This window comes from Panulirus ornatus, chromosome 11, assembly GCF_036320965.1.
Source record: "Panulirus ornatus isolate Po-2019 chromosome 11, ASM3632096v1, whole genome shotgun sequence".
Lineage (NCBI taxonomy): Eukaryota > Metazoa > Arthropoda > Malacostraca > Decapoda > Palinuridae > Panulirus > Panulirus ornatus.
The window spans coordinates 35571890-35593312 of record NC_092234.1 but is presented as its reverse complement, the minus strand read 5'-3'; the positions used below and the strand labels follow the sequence as shown (position 1 = coordinate 35593312).

The window sequence follows — 21423 nt, the reverse complement described above, 5'->3', positions numbered from 1 at the left end:
CCTTCAAAATACTCACTCCATCTCCTTCTCACATCACCACTGTTTGTTATCACCTCCCCATTAGCCCCCTTCACTGATGTTCCCATTTGTTCCCTTGTCTTATGCACTTTATTTACCTCCTTCCAAAACATCTTTTTATTCTTACTCAAATTTAATGATACTCTCTCACCCCAACTATCATTTGCCCTCTTTTTTGCCTCTTGCACTTTTCTCTAGACCTCCTGCCTCTCTCTTTTATACATCTCCCAGTCATTTGCATTATTTCCTCGCAAAAATTGTCCAAATGCCTCTCTTATTCTTTTTCGCTGATAATCTTTCTTCTTCACCCCACCACTCACTACCATTTCTAATCTGCCCACCTCCCACGCTTCTCATGCCACAAGCATCTTTTGTACAAGCCATCAGTGATTCCCTAAATACATCCCATTCTTCCCCACTCCCCTGACGTCCTTTGTTCTCACCTTTTTCCATTCTGTACTCAGTCTCTCCTGGTACTTCCTAACACAAGTTTCCCACCCAATCTCACTTACTCTCACCACTCTCTTCACCCCAACATTCTCTTCTTTTCTGAAAACCTCTACAAATCTTCACTTTCGCCTCCAGAAGATAATGATCAGACATCCCTGCAGTTGCACCTCTCAGCACATTAACATCCAAAAGTCTCTCTTTCGCGCACCTATCAATTAACACATAATCCAATAACGCTCTCTGGCCATCTCTCCTACTTACATATGTATACTTATGTTTTTTTTTTTCTTTTTTTTGCTTTGTCGCTGTCTCCCGCGTTTGCGAGGTAGCGCAAGGAAACAGACGAAAGAAATGGTCCAACCCACCCCCATACACATGTATATACATACGTCCACACACGCAAATATACATACCTACACAGTTTTCCATGGTTTACCCCAGACGCTTCACATGCCTTGATTCAATCCACTGACAGCACGTCAGCCCCGGTATACCACATGGCTCCAATTCACTCTATTCCTTGCCTTCCTTTCACCCTCCTGCATGTTCAGGCCCCGATCACACAAAATCTTTTTCACTCCATCTTTCCACCTCCAATTTGGTCTCCCTCTTCTCCTCGTTCCCTCCACCTCCGACACATATATCCTCTTGGTCAATCTTTCCTCACTCATTCTCTCCATGTGCCCAAACCATTTCAAAACACCCTCTTCTGCTCTCTCAACCACGCTCTTTTTATTTCCACACATCTCTCTTACCCTTACGTTACTTACTCGATCAAACCACCTCACACCACACATTGTCCTCAAACATCTCATTTCCAGCACATCCATCCTCCTGCGCACAACCCTATCCATAGTCCACGCCTCGCAACCATACAACATTGTTGGAACCACTATTCCTTCAAACATACCCAAACATACTTATGTATATCTCTCTTTTTAAACCAGGTATTCCCAATCACCACTCCTTTTTCAGCACATAAATCTACAAGCTCTTCACCATTTCCATTTACAACACTGAACACCCCATGTTTACCAATTATTCCCTCAACTGCCACATTACTCACCTTCGCATTCGAATCACCCATTACTATAACCCGGTCTCATGCATCAAAACCACGAATACACTCATTCAGCTGTTCCCAAAAGACTTTCCTCTCATGATCTTTCTTCTCATGCCCAGGTGCATATGCACCAATAATCACCCATCTCTCTCCATCCACTTTCAGTTTTACCCATATCAATCTAGAGTTTACTTTCTTACACTCATATCACATACTCCCACCACTCCTGTATCAGGAGTAGTGCTACTCCTTCCCTTTCTCTTGTTGTCTCACTAACCCCTGACTTTACTCCCAAGACATTCCCAAACCACTCTTCCCTTTTTCCCTTGAACTTCGTTTCACTCAGAGCCGAAACATCCAGGTTCCTTTCCTCAAACATACTACCTGTCTCTCCTTTTTTCTCATCTTGGTTACACCCACACACATTTAGACACCCCAATCTGAGCCTTTGATGAGGATGAGCACTCCCTGCATGACTCCTTCTGTTTCCCCTTTTAGAAAGTTAAAATACAAGGATGGGAGGGTTTCTAGCCCCCTGCTCCCGTCCCCTTTAGTCGCCTTCTACGACACATGAGGAATGCGTGGGAAGTATTTTTGCTCTCCTATCGCCATGGATATATATATATATTCCACACATTCTTGAACGCTCCCAAAACTTTTGTCCTCTCCCCCACCCTATGAGTCACTTCCACTTCCATGGTTCCATCCGCTGCCAAATCCACTCCCAGATATCTAAAACACTTCACTTCCTCCAGTTTTTCTCCATTCAAACTTACCTCCCAATTGACTTGACCCTCGAACCTACTGTACCTAATAACCTTGCCTTTATTCATATTTACTCTCAGCTTTCTTCTTTCACACACTTTACCACACTCAGTCACCAGTTTCTGCAGTTTCTCACATGAATCAGCCACCAGCACTGTATCATCAGCGAACAACAACTGACTCACTTCCCAAGCTCTCTCATCCACAACAGACTGCATACTTGCCCCTCTTTCCAAAACTCTTGCATTCACCTCCCTAACAACCCCATCCATGAACAAGTTAAACAACCATGGAGACATCACACTCCCCTGTGGCAAACCAACATTCACTGAGAACCAATCACTTTCCTCTCTTCCTAAACGTACACATGCCTTACATCCTCGATAAAAACTTTTCACTGCTTCTAACAACTTGCCTCCCACACACTATATTCTTAATACCTTCCACAGAGCATCTCTATCAACTGTATCATATGTCTTCTCCAGATCCATAAATGCTACATACAAATCCATTTGCTTTTTTAAGTATTTCTCACATACATTCTTCAAAGCAAACACCTGATCCACACATCCTCTATCACTTCTGAAACCACACTGCTCTTCCCCAATCTGATGCTCTGTACATGCCTTCACCCTCTCAATCAATACCCTCCCATATAATTTCCCAGGAATACTCAAAAACTTATATCTGTGTAATTTGAGCAATCACTTTTATCCCCATTGCCGTTGTACAATGGCACTATGCAAGCATTCCGCCAATTCTCAGGCACCTCACCATGAGTCATACATACATTGAATAACCTTACTAACCTGTCAACGATACAGTCACCCCTTTTTTAATAAATTCCACTGCAATAACATCCAAACCCGCTGCCTTGCCAACTTTCATCCTCCGCAAAACTTTTGCTACCTCTTCTCTGTTTACCAAAGCATTTTCCTCAACCCTCTCACTTTGCACACCACCTCAACCAAAACACCCTATATCTGCCACTCTTATCATCGAACACGTTCAACAAACCTTCAAAATACTCACTCCATCTCCTACTCACATCACTACTACTTTTTATCACCTCCCCATTTACCCCCTTCACTGAAGCTCCCATTTGTTTCCTTGTGTTACACACTTTATTTACCTCCTTCCAAAATATCGTTTTATTCTCCCTAAGATTTAATGATACTCTCTCACCCCAATTCTAATTTGTCATCTTTTTTGCCTGTTACACCTTTCTCTTGACCTCCTGCCTCTTTCATTTATACATCTCCCAGCCATTTGCATTATTTCCCTGGAAAAATCGTCCAAATGCCTCTCTCTTCTCTTTCACTAATAATTTTACTTCTTCATCCCACCACTCACTACCCTTTCTATTCTGCCCACCTCCCATGCTTCTCAAGCCACATGCATCCCTTGCGCTAGCCATCACTGATTCCCTAAATACATCCCATTCCTCCCCCACTCCCCTTACGTCCTTTGTTCTCACCTTTTTCCATTCTGTACTCAGTCTCTCCTGGTACTTTCTCACACAAGTCTCCTTCCCTAGCTCACTTACACTCACCACATTCTTCACCCCCAACATTCTCTTCTTTTCTTAAAACCTCTACAAATCTTCACTTTCGCCTCCACAAGATAATGATCAGACATCCCTCCAGTTGCACCTCTCAGCACATTAACTTCCAAAATTCTCTCTCGCACGCCTATCAATTAACATGTAATCCAGTAACGCTCTCTGGCCATCTCTCCTACTTACATACTTATACTTATGTATATCTTTCTTTTTAAACCAGGTATTCCCAATGACCAGTTCTTTTTCGGCACATAAATCTACAAGCTCTTCACCGTTTCCATTTACAACACTGAACACCACATGTACACCAATTATTCATTCAACTGCCACTTTACTCACCTTTGCATTCAAATCACCCATCACTATAACCCGGTCTCGTGCATCAAAACTACTAACACACACACTCAGCTGCTCCCAAAACACTTGCCTCTCATGATCTTTCTTCTCATGCCCAGGTGCATATGCATCAATTATCACCCATCTCTCTCCATCCACTTTCAGTTTTACCCATATCAATCTAGAGTTTACTTTCTTACAGTCTCTCACATTCTCCCACAACTCCTGTATCAGGAGTAGTGCTACTACTTCCCTTGCTCCTGTCCTCTCACTAACCTCTGACTTTACTCCCAAGACATTCCCAAACCACTCTTCCCTTTTTCCCTTGAGCTTCGTTTCACTCAGCGCCATAATATCCAGGTTCCTTTCCTCAAACACACTGCTATGTCTCCTTTTTTCTCATCTTGGTTACATCCACACACATTTAGATACCTCAATCTGAGCCTTCGAGTAGGATGAGCACTCCCTGCGTGACTCCTTCTTTTGTTTCCTCTTTTAGAAAGCTAAGATACAATGAGGGGAGGTTTTCTAGTTGATGCTCTGTACATACCTTCAACCTCTTGATCAATACCCTCCCCTATAGTTTCCCAGGAATACTCAACAAACATACCTATTTAATTTGAGGACTCACTTTTATCACCTTTGCCTTTGTACAATGGCACGATGCAAGCATTCCGCCAATCCTCAGGCAGCTCACCTTGAGTCATACATACATTAGATAACCTTACCAACTAGTCAACAGTACAGTCACCCCTTTTTTTGATAAATTCCACTGCAATACCATCCAAACACACTGCCTTGCTGGCTTTCATCTTCTGCAAAGCTTTTACTACCTCTTCTCTTTTTACAAAATCATTCTCCCTAACCCTCTCACTTTGCACACCACCTCGACCAAAACATCCTATATCTGCCACTCTATCATCAAACACATTCAACAAACCTTCAACTTTGTCACTGTCTCCTGCATTAGCGAGGTGGCACAAGGAAACAGTTGAAGGAATGGCCCAACCCGCCCTCATACACATATATATACATACATGTCCGCACACACACATATACATACCTATACATTTCAGCATATTCATATATACACAGACATATACATATATAAACATGTACATAATTCACACTTGCTGCCTTTATTTGATTCCCATAGCCTTCCTGCCACACATGAAATGACACCCCCCTCCCCCCGCATGCTCGTGAGGTAGCGCTAGGAAAAGACAACAAAGGCCACATTCTTTTACATTGTCTCTAGCTATAATGTATAATGCACCGAAACCACAGCTCCCTTTCCACATCCAGGCCCCACAGAACTTTCCATGGTTTACCCCAGACACTTCACATGTGCTGATTCAATCCATTGAGAGCACGTCGACCCCGGTATACCACATCATTCCAATTCACTCTTTTCCTTGCAAGCCTTTCACCCTCTTGCATGTTCAGGCCCTGATCACTCAAAATCTTTTTCACTCCATCCTTCCACCTCCAGTTTGGTCTCCCACTTCTCCTCGTTCCCTCCACCTCTGACACATATATCCTTTTTGTCAATCTTTCCTCACTCATTCTCTCCATGTGACCAAACTATTTCAATACACCCTCCTCTGCTCTCTTAACCACACCCTTGTTATTACCACACATCTCTCTTACCATTCCATTACTTACTCGATCAAACCACCTCACACCACATATTGTCCTCAGACATCTCATTTCCAACACATCCACCCTTCTCCACACAACCCTATCTATAGCAACCATATAGCATTGTTGGAACCACTATTCCTTCAAACATACCCATTTTTGCTTTCCAAGATAATGTTCTTGCCTTCCACACATTCTTCAATGCTCCCAGAACTTTTGCCCCCTCCCCCACCCTGTGACTCACTTCCACTTCCATGGTTCCATCCACTACCAAAACTAGTCATGGATATATAAAACACTTCACTTCACTTCAGTTTTTCTCCATTCAAACTTACCTCCCAATTGACTTGTCCCTCAACCCTACTGTACCTAATAACCTTTCTCTTATTCACATTTACTCTCAGCTTTCTTCTTTCACACACTTTACCAAACTCAGTCACCAGCTTCTGCAGTTTCTCACCCGAATCTGTCACTAGCGCTGTATCATCAGAGAACAACTGACTATTTTCCCAAGCCCTCTTATCCACAGCTGACTGCATACTTGCCCCTCTCTCCAAAACTCTTGCATTTACCTCCCTAACAACCCCGTCCATAAATAAATTAAACAATCACGGAGACATCACGCACCTCTGCCACAAACCGACATTTACTGAGAACCAATATCTTTCCTCCCTTCCTACTTGTACACATGCCTTGCATCCTTAATGAAAACTTTTCACTGCTTCTAGCCACTTGCCTCCCACACCATATATTCTTATTATCCACTCTATGATATGTGTTCTCCATATCCATAAATGCTACACACAAATCCATTTGTTTTTCTTAGTATTTTTCAAATACATTTTTCAAAGCACACACCTGATCCACAGCAGTGATGACTTGCTCAAAATATGCTTGTGGCATGAGAAAATTGGGAGGTGGGCAGAGTAGAAAGGGTATTGTGTGGTGGGATGAAGAAGTAAGATCATTATTGAAAGAGAAGAGAGAGGCATTTTGCTCGATTTTTGCCAGGAATAGTGCAAATGACTGGGAGATTTATAAAAGAAAGAGGCAGGAGGTCTAGAGAAAGGTGCAAGAGGTGAAAATTGGGCAAATGAGATTTGGGGTGAGAGAGAGTATCATTAAATTTTAGGGACAATAAAAAGATGTTTTGGAAGTAGGTAAATAAAGTGCATAAGGCAAGAGAACAAATGGTAACATCAGTGAAGGGGGCTAATGGGCTGGTAATAAGTAGTAGTGTTGATGTGAGAAGGAGATGGAGTGTGTATTTTTGTAGGTTTGTTGAATGTGTTTGATTATAGAGTGGTAGATATAGGGTGTTTAGTTGAGGTGGTGTGCGAAGTGAGAGGGGTCAGTGAGAATGATTTGGTAAACAGAGAAGTGGTGAAAGCTTTGCGGAAGAATAAATCCGACAAGGCGGTGGGTTTGGATGGTAATGCAGTGGAATTTATTTAGAAAGGGGGTGACTGTTGTTTACCGGTTGGTAAGGATATTCATTGTATGTATGGCTCATGGTGAAGTGCCTTAGGATTGGTGAAATGCATGCATAGTGCCATTGTACAAAGGGAAAGGGGATAAATGTTAGTGTTCAAATTACAGAGGTATAAGTTTGTTGAGTATTCCTTGGAATTTTATTGGAGGGTATTGATTGAGAGGGTGAAGGCATGTACAGTGCATCTAATTGGGGAAGAGCAGTGTGATTTCAGAAAAAAGACAGTATAATATTATGTATGTATTTATTTATTTATTCATTATACTTGATCTCCATTTCCCACGTCAGTGAGGTAGCACTAGGAAACAGACAAAGAAAGACCCATCCACTCATATACATACCTCTATACATACATACACTTACACATACATATGTATACGTATACATATTAACATTTACATATTCTCGATTAATATGGGTAAAACTGAAAGTTGATGGAGAGAGGTGGGTGATTATTGGTGCTTATGCACCTGGGCATGAGAAGAAAGATCAAGAGAGGCAAGTGTTTTGGGAGCAGCTGAATGAGTGTGTTAGTGGTTTTGATGCACGAGACCGGGTTATAGTGATGAGTGATTTGAATGCAAAGGTGAGTAATGTGGCAGTTGAGGGAATAATTGGTATACACGGGGTGTTCAGTGTTGTAAATGGAAATGGTGAAGAGCTTGTAGAGTTATGTGCTGAAAAAGGACTGATGATTGGGAATACCTGGTTTAAAAAGCGAGATATACATAAGTATACGTATGTAAGTAGGAGAGATGGCCAGAGAGCGTTATTGGATTACATGTTAATTGACAGGCTTCCGAAAGAGAGACTTTTGGATGTTAATGTGCTGAGAGGTGCAACTGGAGGGATGTCTGATCATTATCCTGTGGAGGCTAAGGTGAAGATGTGTATGGGTTTTCAGAAAAGAAGAGTGAATGTTGAGGTGAAGAGGGTGGTGAGAGTGAGCTTGAGAAGGAGACCTGTGTGAGAAAGTACCAGGAGAGACTGAGTACAGAATGGAAAAAGGTGAGAACAATGGAAGTAAGGGGAGTGGGGGAGGAATGGGATGTATTTAGGGAATCAGTGATGGATTGCGCAAAAGATGCTTGTGGCATGACAAGAGTGGGAGGTGGGTTGATTAGAAAGGGTAGTGAGTGGTGGGATGAAGTAAGAGTATTAGTGAAAGAGAAGAGAGAGGCATTTGGATGATTTTTGCAGGGAAAAAATGCAATTGAGTGGGAGATGTATAAAAGAAAGAGACAGGAGGTCAAGAGAAAGGTGCAAGAGGTGAAAAAAAGGGCAAATGAGAGTTGGGGTGAGAGAGTATCATTAAATTTTAGGGAGAATAAAAAGATGTTCTGGAAGGAGGTAAATAAAGTGCGTAAGACAAGGGAGCAAATGGGAACTTCAGTGAAGGGCGCAAATGGGGAGGTGATAACAAGTAGTGGTGATGTGAGAAGGAGATGGAGTGAGTATTTCGAAGGTTTGTTGAATGTGTTTGATGATAGAGTGGCAGATATAGGGTGTTTTGGTCGAGGTGGTGTGCAAAGTGAGAGGGTTAGGGAAAATGATTTGGTAAACAGAGAAGAGGTAGTGAAAGCTTTGCGGAAGATGAAAGCCGGCAAGGCAGCAGGTTTGGATGGTATTGCAGTGGAATTTATTAAAAAAGGGGGTGACTGTATTGTTGACTGGTTGGTAAGGTTATTTAATGTATGTATGACTCATGGTGAGGTGCCTGAGGATTGGCGGAATGCGTGCATAGTGCCATTGTACAAAGGCAAAGGGGATAAGAGTGAGTGCTCAAATTACAGAGGTATAAGTTTGTTGAGTATTCCTGGTAAATTATATGGGAGGGTATTGATTGAGAGGGTGAAGGCATGTACAGAGCATCAGATTGGGGAAGAGCAGTGTGGTTTCAGAAGTGGTAGAGGATGTGTGGATCAGGTGTTTGCTTTGAAGAATGTATGTGAGAAATACTTAGAAAAGCAAATGGATTTGTATGTAGCTTTTATGGATCTGGAGAAGGCATATGATAGAGTTGATAGAGATGCTCTGTGGAAGGTATTAAGAATATATGGTGTGGGAGGAAAGTTGTTAGAAGCAGTGAAAAGTTTTTATCGAGGATGTAAGGCATGTGTACGTGTAGGAAGAGAGGAAAGTGATTGGTTCTCAGTGAATGTAGGTTTGCGGCAGGGGTGTGTGATGTCTCCATGGTTGTTTAATTTGTTTATGGATGGGGTTGTTAGGGAGGTAAATGCAAGAGTTTTGGAAAGAGGGGCAAGTATGAAGTCTGTTGGGGATGAGAGAGCTTGGGAAGTGAGTCAGTTGTTGTTCGCTGATGACACAGCGCTGGTGGCTGATTCATGTGTGAAACTGCAGAAGCTGGTGACTGAGTTTGGTAAAGTGTGTGGAAGAAGAAAGTTAAGAGTAAATGTGAATAAGAGCAAGGTTATTAGGTACAGTAGGGTTGAGGGTCAAGTCAATTGGGAGGTGAGTTTGAATGGAGAAAAACTGGAGGAAGTGAAGTGTTTTAGATATCTGGGAGTGGATCTGGCAGCGGATGGAACCATGGAAGCGGAAGTGGATCATAGGGTGGGGGAGGGGGCGAAAATTCTGGGGGCCTTGAAGAATGTGTGGAAGTCGAGAACATTATCTCGGAAAGCAAAAATGGGTATGTTTGAAGGAATAGTGGTTCCAACAATGTTGTATGGTTGCGAGGCGTGGGCTATGGATAGAGTTGTGCGCAGGAGGATGAATGTGCTGGAAATGAGATGTTTGAGGACAATGTGTGGTGTGAGGTGGTTTGATCGAGTGAGTAACATAAGGGTAAGAGAGATGTGTGGAAATAAAAAGAGCGTGGTTGAGAGAGCAGAAGAGGGTGTTTTGAAGTGGTTTGGGCACATGGAGAGAATGAGTGAGGAAAGATTGACCAAGAGGATATATGTGTCGGAGGTGGAGGGAACAAGGAGAAGAGGGAGACCAAATTGGAGGTGGAAAGATGGAGTGAAAAAGATTTTGTGTGATCGGGGCCTGAACATGCAGGAGGGTGAAAGGAGGGCAAGGAGTGGGGTGAATTGGAGCGATGTGGTGTACCGGGGCTGACGTGCTGTCAGTGGATTGAATCAAGGCATGTGAAGTGTCTGGGGTAAACCATGGAAAGCTGTGTAGGTATGTATATTTGCGTGTGTGGACGTATGTATGTACATGTGTATGGGGGGGGTTGGGCCATTTCTTTCGTCTGTTTCCTTGCGCTACCTCGCAAATGCGGGAGACAGCGACAAAGTATAAAAAAAAAAAAAAAAAAAAAAATTACATATACACATACATACAGGTACACATACATATGCATATGTATACATATCAACATTTACATATACACATACATACACGTACACATACATATCCATACGTATACATATCAACATTTACATATGCATATATACGTATGTGCATGATTATACTTGCTTACCATTATCCATTCCCAGTGCCACCCTACCTCACAGGTGGGAGCAAGTTTTCTCAAATTCACATAGAATTGATTACAACAGCATATTTAGAGTTATTGGTATTGTTTCTTCTGTTATCTAATTTTCTCAGTATTATTTTACTTTTTGGTGAGTCCTCGAACACCAGTTGTCCAAAATTATCGTTTTATTTTAATCAAGCTTTTGCCTTCACAGAGGCATCATCAGGAATTTACAAAGAGAAAAGCTGTCACAAAACTTGGATATGATGTGTAAAACGCATACAAAATATGTATAAGAAACACTTGGAAAAGCCATAGTACATAGCACATAAAGTAAGGAAAACACTTAAAGTGATACAAATTAACAATATCATGAAGGTTAGTATGAGTTACAGTCCATCATTGAATACACTTAGTTGGGCTAAGCAGGACCATTATTTTCCTGATGTGGAGCTGAAGTTAGGTCATGGTCATCTGATTCTCTTTTACTGTAACCCAGGACTGGGTTGGTCAGTGACGTGTTCCTCCTGTCAAGATTAAAAAGATTAGTGAGTGGTTGGATGGAGAATCAAAGTTGCTTGTGAAAGAAAAACGAGAGATGTTTGGGTGATACATACAAGGAAAGAGTGCAAATGATTGGGTATTGTAAAAGAGAAAGTGGTAGGAGGTCAAGAGGAAGATGCATTTGAAAAAAGGGCAAATGAGAGTTAGATTGAGAGAGTATCATTGAATTTTAGAGAGAGTAAAAACATGTTTTGGAAGGAGGTAGATAATGTGTGAAAGACAGGAGATCAAATTTGGACATCAGTGAAGGGAGCTCAAGGGATAAAGATAATAAGTACTAATGGACTGAGGAGGAAATGGAGTTGAGTCTTTTGAAGGATTGTTGAAAGTGTTTGAAGATAGAGTGGCAGATGTAAGGTGTTTAGGTGAGGCTGGTATGCAAAGTGAGAGAGTCAGGGAGAGTGGTTTGGTGAAAAGATGAGAGGTGGTGAAAGCCTTTCGGAAGATGAAATCCGGCAAGGCAGTGGGAGTGGATGGTATTGCAGTTGAATTTATTAGGGAAGGAGGTGACTGTATTGTTGATTAGTTGATAAGAATATTCAGTGAATGTATGGATCATGGTGAAGTGCCTGAGGATTGGAGGAAGGCATGCATCGTGCCCTTATATGTAAAGGCAAAGGGGATAAAGGTGAGTGTTCAAACTACAAAGGCGTAAGTTTGTTGAGTCTACCTGGAAAATTGTATGGGAGGTATTGATTGAGAGTGTGAAGGCATGTACAGAGCATTAGATTGGGGAGCAGTTTGGTTTCAAAAGTGGAAGATGTTGTTTGGATTAGGTGTTTGCTTTGTTAGAATGTGTGTGAGGAATACATAGAGAAACAGATGGATTTGTATGTGGCATTTATGGATGCATAGAAGGCATATGATAGGGATGATAGAGATGCTTTGTGGAAGGTCTTAAGAGTATATGGTATAGGAGGTAAGCTGCTAGAAGCAGTGAAAAGTTTTTATCAAGGGTCTAAGGCGTGTATATGAGTGTGAAGAGAGGAGAGTGATTGCTTTCCAGTGAAGGCCTGTCTGTAGCAGGGGTGTATGATGTCACGTGGTTGTTTAATTTGTTTATGGAAGAGATGGTGAGGGAGGTAAATGTAAGATTTTTGGAGAGGGGGAATAAGTCTGTGGTCATTTGGGATGAGCAAGCCTGTTAAGTGAGTCGGTTGTTTTTCACCAATGATACATGGTGGCTGATTCGAGTGAGAGACTGGAGAAATTGTTAACTGAGTTTGGAAGAGTGTCTGTGAAAAGAGAAAGTTGGCAGTGAATGTGAATAAAAGCAAGGTTATTCTGTTTTTGCAAGGAGACAGGTTAGTCTTATTTATCTATCAGTATCTCTGATTCCTGTAACTGGAACTCCATCAAGAGGCTGTCCATGGCATTAAAGTCTCCATAACCAGTGAACTCTTGTGCTGCTTCATTGTCTTAAGTACCTACACCTGAACAGGCCACTGGCAGACGGCAACTCCAGAGTAGAGTTTGTAGAGGCTTCTCCCTATTGTTCCCACAGACTACTACTACCAAATGCTCCATCCTACTACTTCTACCTAATGCTCCTGCTTAAATATTCCTTCATACTTCTGTCTGCTACTATTTTTTTCAAAAAGCAGGGCTAGCACATAGTGCTCACCTGCAGAAAAGTCTAGAGTTATGAAGAATGAGCTGTGTGAGTTAAGTGTTGTCAGTTGTTATATATGACAAGGAGAGATTGTATGTTTGTTGACAGAATGCCAGTAGTCCACATGTGGTTGAGGTAGAAGGAAAAGACAGCTACATGGGTCAGAAGAATGCAACTTGACAATCACTGAAGTGCTGACTCACTACACAGCCATCACTAACCCTCCTGGTACCTAGGCATTTAGTACTGGCAATATACCTTCCTGGTGGTGGGCTGCCCCCCAACCGCTACCGACCAGAGACAGGTTAGTTAGGGTGTGAATTAGAATAGAGAAAGCTTGGAAGAAGTGTGATGTTTCAGATACACGAGAGTAGACATGGCAGCTAATGGAACCATAGAAATAGAGGTATCATAAGATGTGTGAGGGAGCCAAGGTTATAGGAGGATTGATGTATGTGTGGAAAGGGAGGTCTTTATCGAGGGGGAGGAAAAACGAGTGTTTGAAAACATTGTTGTCCTAACCATGATGTATGGATGTGAGGCATGGGCCATAGATGAGAATGTGTGGAAGAGGGTGATTGTGTTAGAATTGAAATACTTGAGGACAGCATGTGGTGCAAGGAAGTTTGATCAGATTTGTAATAATTGGGTGAGAGAGAGGTGTGATAAAAAGAAAAGTGTAGTTAAGAGAGTTGAAGTTAGTGCATAAATTGCATGGGCAGATAGAGAGAATGAGTGAGAAGTTGCCAAAGAGGCTGTATATTTGAAAATTAGAGGGAACTATGAGAAGGGGGAGACTAAATTGGGAATGGAAGGATGGAGTGGAAAAGATTTGCATGATCATGGTGTGAATATGCAGGGGGATGGAAGGCATGCATAAGATAGAGTGAATTGGAATGATGTGATACATACAGGCATCAATGTGCAGTCAGTGGACTGAACTGCAGGGTGAGAAGCAGTTGGGGGAAACCATGGAAAGGTCTTTAGAACCTGGTTGTGGATAGAAGGCTGTGGTGTTTATGTATTGCACATTGCTGCTAGAGAATGGATGTGGGTGAATGTAACCTTTCTTTGTTCTTGGCACTATGAAAAATTATGAAAAAAGAAACTTAAGTATATGTAGATTCGTTGGAAAGATAGTCAGCAGGCATTATTGGATAATGTACTAACTGATATGCATGCAAGTGAGAAACTCATTGCCTGACTGTAAGTTTGCTGAGAGGGGCTGCTTGTGGGATGTGTGATTATTTCCTGGTGATGTGGATGTGGGTGAATGTAGCCTTTCTTTGTTCTTGGCACTACATTGCTGACATGGGAAATGGTAAAAATTATGAAAAAAAAGACTTAAGTATATGTAGGTTGGTTGGAAAGATAGTCAACAGGCATTATTGGGTAATATACTAACCAATATGCATGCAAATGAGAAACTCATTGCCTTACTGTAAGTGTGCTGAGAGGGGCTGTTTGTGGGATGTGCAATTATTTTGGAAAAAAGGACTTGATATGGATCAGAGTAGGTTGATGAAAGTGAGTTGGCAAAGTGACTTTTGCAAAGAAATACCAGGATAAACTGTGTGTAGAATGGCAAAAGGTGAGAGTAATTGGACAAGGGTTGTGGGAGAGAAATAGGGGGTATTTAGGGAAGCTGTGCAAGAGAAGTGCATTGAACGCAAAATGAGGAGATGAGAAAGGTTTGTGAGTGATAGGATTGCAAATTACAGTTGTTAGTGAAAGATAGAGAGGTGTATGGGCAGTACATACAGAGGAGTGTGATTTAATGGGAGATGTACAGCAGAAAGTGTCACGAGGTCAAGGGGAAGGTACAGGGTCAGGATGAAAAAGAGGGTATATGAGAGTTGGGGTGAACAAGTAGCTGCACACTTCAGGGAGATTAAAGAAAGTTTTAGGAGGAGGTTAATAGTTTCAAAAAACAAGAGAAGAAATGTAAACATTGGTGAAGGGGGAAATGGGTAAGAGGTAACAGCCAGCGATGAGATGAAGAGGAGATAGGGTGAATACTTTGAAGGATTGTTGCATGTGTTTGATGATATAGTGGCAGATGTAGGATTTGAGGATTGGGGAGGTATGTGAAGTGAGAGAGTCAGGGAAAGTGGTTTGGTGAAGAGAGAAGAGGTGATGAAATCCTTGGATAAGATAAAATGTGTTGAGGCAGACGGGGGTGGGGGCGTGAGTTAGTTTTGTTTGCAGATGACATTGTACTGGTAACAGATTTGAGTAAGAAACTGCTGAAGCTGGTATTTGAGTTTTGGGGGAGTGATTGAAAGGAGAAAGTCGAGAGTGAATATGAATGAAAGCAAGGTTATTCTGTTTATCAGTGCAAAGAGACAGGTTAGTTAGGGTGTGAATTTAAAGCTTGGTAGTAGACATGGCAGTTTATGGAAACATGGAAGCAGAGGCCAGTCATAAGATGGGTGATGTAACAAAGGTTCTGGGAGGATTGACATATATTTGGAAAAGGTCACTATCTGGGAGGGCAAAAATGGGTATGTGTGAAAGTATAGAAGTCTGAACTATGTGCATAGATGTGAGACATGGGCTATAGATGAAAATGTACAGAAAGAGGGTGATTGTGTTGGAATGGAAATGTTTGTGGACAATATGTGGTGTGAGTGGGGTTGATCGAATGTTTGATAATAATTTAGCAGAGAGATGTGGTAGTAAGAAAAGTGTGGTTGAGGGAGCTGAAGAGGGTGTGCTGAAATGGCATGGACGTATGGAGAGAATGAGTGAGAAGTTGACAGATAGAATATATATGTTAAAAGTGGAGGGGAAAAGGAGAAGGGGGAGATCAATTTGGGGATGGAGTGAATAAGATTTTGATTGTGCTGTCATTTGAGTGAACCATGGCATGTGAAGCAGCCGGGAGAATGAACAGAGGTCTTTGGGGTGTGGTTGTGGATGAGGGGCTATGGTTCCTGTGCATTTCACATTACAACTAAGGAATGGATGTGAACAAGTGAGGCATTTTCTTTGTTCTTGGCATTTCCTCCAAGAACAGAATGTTTGCATCTTCATAGAAGTTTCAGGCCCTCTTCTAACCCAGACAGCCTTGAGTCCAGCTTACAGACTCTATTCACCATGAATGGATAGTCTATCTTACTAAACAAAACATTAGCCGTTGTAGGCATCACATACAAAATATGCATGACATTTACTCTTTACATCAATAACATCAACACAAAATTTCACACTAACTGAATGCCCTCAGAACATTAACTGGCATCAGATTTGTACAAGAAAACTAACCCACACCATCTACAAAGAATTTTGTTTCTTCTCTCTGTATCATACCTATCCTGTCAGTTTTGCACCCTCTCTGAAGCAAATACAAGAAACCTGTAAACAACACAATATCATGCACTCTTAGCAGTCACTGGGTGCCTGGCAACCAGACACTGAACACCTTTACAATTAAATAAAGATCCTTTAAGTACAGTCCCACCTCAACATGCTTGGTGCTCAATTCTGTGCAACAGCATTTGACTCCTCCAACCCAAACTACCCTATAAATAATCACCAACTCCCAAGTGGAAATAAAAAGCTTACCCCTACCTCACTTTTCTGCAACCTATACTCCCTTGACAAATTTAATACCAACAAAACACTTACAATCGGAACTATCGTGACAAGCACTAAACAACTGACCTTGCAACTCAGTTTTAAACTCCAACCCACCAGACATGCATCCATCAGAAACCACACTTCTCAGACAGACTTGAGTCACTCTCTTGTCTACACTCTGGACATCACCCATAACTACAAACGCATTTTTAACATATCCCAAGAACCTTCATGCATACAATGCAACTACCATGAAAAACACTGACTATACATTTGTCCTGCGCTTACTGGATATAAATGTATGCTCAATCACAACAGCAGTGTACACATTGTCAGCTTTTTGAGTGGTACGGGAGCCTCATGATGACAGAAGGGACTTTTGGGGCAGGAAGTAAGTTCACACAATACAAGTATAACCTTGGGAAACACTTCTGTAACAAAGTCAAAAAAACATGTAAAACTTTCGCATGAAATGAATTGGCCTGGTTGGAGTCCAAGGATTCAAGATGTCTTCAACCGCTACTGGATACAGAACAAAATTTCTAACATCTGAAGATTTGCCAGCATAGTTTATTTCACTAGAGTCAGATAAGGCATCCAAAGTGTTGAGGGTTAAGAACTTCTGGGATTTATGAAGCTTTCTTTAGAATTCTAATTTAGATCCCATGATGCCTGGCTTACATGAGCTGAGTGATGCCTTTAGATTGATATTTACTTATTGAATTTTGCCCCTTCATTTCAAGGCCACATGCTGAGCCTGGATGGTAGCTGAGGTGGCAGCATGCAATAATTTCTTCCTACAGTCATCTATCCTCCATCTATGCCAATGAGAACACATTTTCATAAGTTTATTAGGAAAGAAATTGAGTGGCTTCATCAAGATTTAGAGGACTGGGCAGAAGAGGATCCTGAATTGTTTGACAATGATGACCTGTCTGTGGATCATGCTCATTCTTTCAGCATTTAAAATTAACCAAGATGAGGAAGAAGGTCCTGTAGTAAAGGGTTTCCTGTCATGAAAGAATATCGGTGATTCACATATTTCATAACAAAAGATTTATTCTATGAAAAATGAATACTTGAAATTATTAGTATTTAGAGTTCTGGGTTAGGTAAGATAAACAACAGAACAGATGCGGTGGCAACTTATGACACTCAGGCCTTACTCCTGCTTTTATTAGTGCATTGTGCAGAAACACAGTCTTCTTCACTTTATTAGAAGGATTTAGTGGACCAAATTTTTTTTTTCATATTTTATTGCCATTCCCTACGTTAGTGAGGAAGCACCAGGAACAGAAGAAGAAAAGCCACATCCACTTTCTGCTCACATCCTTACTCCAGCTGTCATATGTATTGCACCAGAACCACAGCTCCCTATCCACAGTCAGGACCCACAGACCTTTTCTTGGTTTATTCCAGACTCTTCACATACCCTGGTTCATTCCACTGAGAGCACTTTGACCCTTGTATACCACATCATTCCATTTCACTCTTATCCAGTGCATGCCTTTCACCTTCTTACATGTTCTGGCCCCAGCTGCTTGAAATCTTTTCCACACCATCCTTTCATCTCCAATTTGGTCTCCCAGTTCTTGTTCCCCCCTCTATTGACACATATATCCTCATTTTCAATCTTTCTTTACTTATTTTTTCCATATGTCCAAACCATTGCAGCATACCTTCTGCTCTCTCAACCACACTCATTTCATTACCTCACATCTCTCTTGCCCATTCATAACTTACTCGATCAACCATCTCACACCACAAATTATCTAACATAGATATAATTTATTCAAACTTTTTCCTTGAATACTGTTGAAATTGTAAGGTTAAATACGATTTTTACAGAAATTAGAAGATGAATTTTGACAGTTACAAATGGAAATTTAGTACGATATTTAGGGGGTTGAAAATAAAGAAATACTTCTCTTACAAGAGCACCTTCAGGTTCAACTGTTGGGCTTTGGGATTAACTGTTTGGGACATACTTGGTATAGCTACTCTGGTTGTTTTTCTTGATAAGAACTATTGCCCCTTCAACCCCCTGTGCTATCTGAGCCTTTCTGTTAACTGGTATTAGACACCATTACAATTATGTCCTTGTTCTGAAGAGTTATGAGGTGGTTGGCTTGGTGCAGGCAGACAGTTACTAGAACAGTGAAGTCATTACCTGTTGGCAATTCGTCATTAGAGAGGAGAGTTCAGGGGTGCTGCAACTGCTGTGTGGATAGCAAAAAGTAAGAGGCATTAACCTCATGAAAAGGAAGGGGTGGTTATAAGTTTCTAACTCCCAGAGATCATGGAGATTCTCTCATAGCTAGCAGAATGCTGCCCCAGAGGGAAAGAGTTTTTCATTCATTAGATTTTTCACTTCTATATTCAAGACTTGCAAGAACAAGTGCTCATTTTGAATGTGAAAACATCACTGATAAACACATTTTGTTGTCTGCCAAGAGTATGCTCCTGAGAATTTTAGAAAATGAAACTGTGATTTAAGAAATTGTACTAATGATGGTAGATGGGGTGGGGGCTATCAGTTTTTTACAGGAAAAATGCTGCAGAGCATAAAAAGAAATTTTGTTAAATAATTGCAGAAGTGTCATCCAGCAGTGTAGACATTCCTGTACAAAATGGACGAGACAAAGCCCCAAGTATCACTGCCAAATGTGTGGTGGACTCATTTGATGGTTTGATTCAAGATATGTCAAGCTCTTTTGCAAAGTTTCTTTGTTGTTACAGTACCAGAGTTAGGCTTTATGAACATTCATCTGAAGTCCAACAAAAAGTAAGTGTCTCATATTGTATTTTCTTAGTTTCATTTTAGAATTGTTAAATGCATCATGTGTTAGCATGTTACTATTGACAGAAACACTGATTTAGGTGAACTAAAGTAAATATCTTTTTTTCTCATGTTATTAGTTTTTTCATCATTTACATTTTCAGTGCAGGCCCATGTTGTGGTTTGCTACATACCTTCAAATTCCAAGCTGTTCTTTTCAATTTTACCATTACTCTCTTGTTGTTTATCCACTTTTCTTCCTTTTATCTTTTTTATGCCCTTACTACATCTCTCCAGTGTAAATATGCCATACCAGAGACAACCATCATTCTTTTTCAGAGTATTAGTTCTTCCCATAGATTTAGCTGCTGAGATTTTAATGTAAAATTTAGTGTATGTATGTGCTCCATGTAATTGCATAGAGTGGACAGCTTATTTTATTAGGCAGATGAAAAGGCCACTTGGCAATCTAGGACTGGGTTTATATATGGTAGCCAATCCACCTTTCAGATTTCCCATGCAAATGTTTAGTGCATTGCTTGTGAGTGTATGGACACTTATAGGTGTGAAAAGCTTGTTTAGCACTGTTCTGTGAATGAGGAAAAAGATTGAAATGAAATAGATGGATATTGTCTTAAGTTGTAACTGCAGGCATCAGAAAGATTGAAATGAAATAGATGGATATTATCTTCATTTGTAGCTGCAGGCATCAGAAATTGTGTGTATTATCTGAGCATAATAGCAACACGACATAAGTGCCCAAAATTGTTTTGTAGAAAATTTTCCATATGATTTGTAGTCATTGTACTGGTATTGATAGAGCGGCACATGGTGGTTAGGTATTGTCACATTATGCAAACAGATCCCTGATATTACCTGAATTTTTTCAGTGAGCATGGAGATTTCCTTGGTTCATGCATGAAACGAGACCTTTGGAGGGCTAACATATGCAGGATGTCAACAAGGTCATGTGCCTCCATATTACAGAGTATGACAACAAGAAACAGACAGACACCATGTGTCACCCAACATGTGCAGTGCTGATTACCTGAATTGTTTGTTTTAATGAAAGAGACTCAAAGTATGTAATGAGTGAACTAGATGACTTCTGTGAAAGGTATTAAGAATGAATGGTGTGTAGAAGCAGTGAGAAGTTTTTATCAATGGTGTAAGGCATGTGTACAAGTAGGAAGAGAGGAGTGAATGGTTCCCAGTGAAGGTCTGTCCGCAGCAGGGGTGTGTGACGTCACCATGGTTGTTTAATTTGTTTATGGATGGGTTAGTGAGGAAGGAGAAAATACAAGTCTTGGAGAGAGGGGTGAGCATGCTGCCTATTGGGACGAGAAGGCCTGGGAAGCAAGTAGAGTAAGTTGTTGTTCACCGAGGATACAGCACTGGTGGCTGATTTGAGTGAGAAACAGCAGAAGTTGATGACTGGTTTTGGAAGAGTGTGTGAAAGGAGAAAGTTGAGAGTGAATGATGATAAAAGCAAGGTTATTTTATTTAGCAGGGTTGAGTGACAAGTTAGTTGGAATGTAAATTTGAATTGAGAAACTCTGGAGGAAGTGAAGTGTTTTAGATATCTGGGAGTTAACTTGGCAGTGACTGTAACCATGAAAGCGGAAATGAATTACAGGGTGAGGGGTGGGGCGAAGGTTCTAGGAGTAATGAAGAATGTATGGAAAGAGAGAGCATTATCTCGGAGGACAAAAATGGGTATGTTTAAAGGAATAGTAGTTCCAACAATATTATATGGTTATGAGGCATGGGCTGTAGATAGGGTTGTGCCGAGGAGGGTGGATGTGTTTGAAATTAAATGTTTGAGGATCAGTGTGATGTGAGGTGGTTTGATCAAGTAAGTAATGAAAGGGTATGAGATAGTTGTGGGAATAAAGAGTGTGATCGAGAGAGCAGAAGAGGGTGTGTTGAAATTATTAGGACATATGGAGAGAATGCATGAGGACAGGTTGAGTATGGAGTGAAAAAGATTATGAGTGATCGGGGCCTGAATGTGCAGGAAGGTGAAAGGTGTGCTTGGAATAGGGTGAACTGGAACTATGTGGTATACTCGGGTCAATGTGCTGTCAATGGACTGAACCAGGGAATGTGAAA

General features: G+C 41.2%; 1 protein-coding gene across 3 annotated transcripts in view; it reads left to right on the top strand.

Moving 5' to 3' along the window:
* LOC139751400 (protein phosphatase 1 regulatory subunit 21) overlaps positions 1 to 21423 on the top strand; it is a 321946-nt gene that overhangs the window by 111487 nt on the left and 189036 nt on the right. For all 3 annotated transcript variants that reach the window (XM_071666786.1, XM_071666784.1, XM_071666785.1), the window contains exon 7: positions 19127 to 19317. In XM_071666786.1, coding sequence (XP_071522887.1) covers positions 19127 to 19317 — 191 coding nt within the window. The remainder of the gene's footprint in view (positions 1 to 19126; positions 19318 to 21423) is intronic.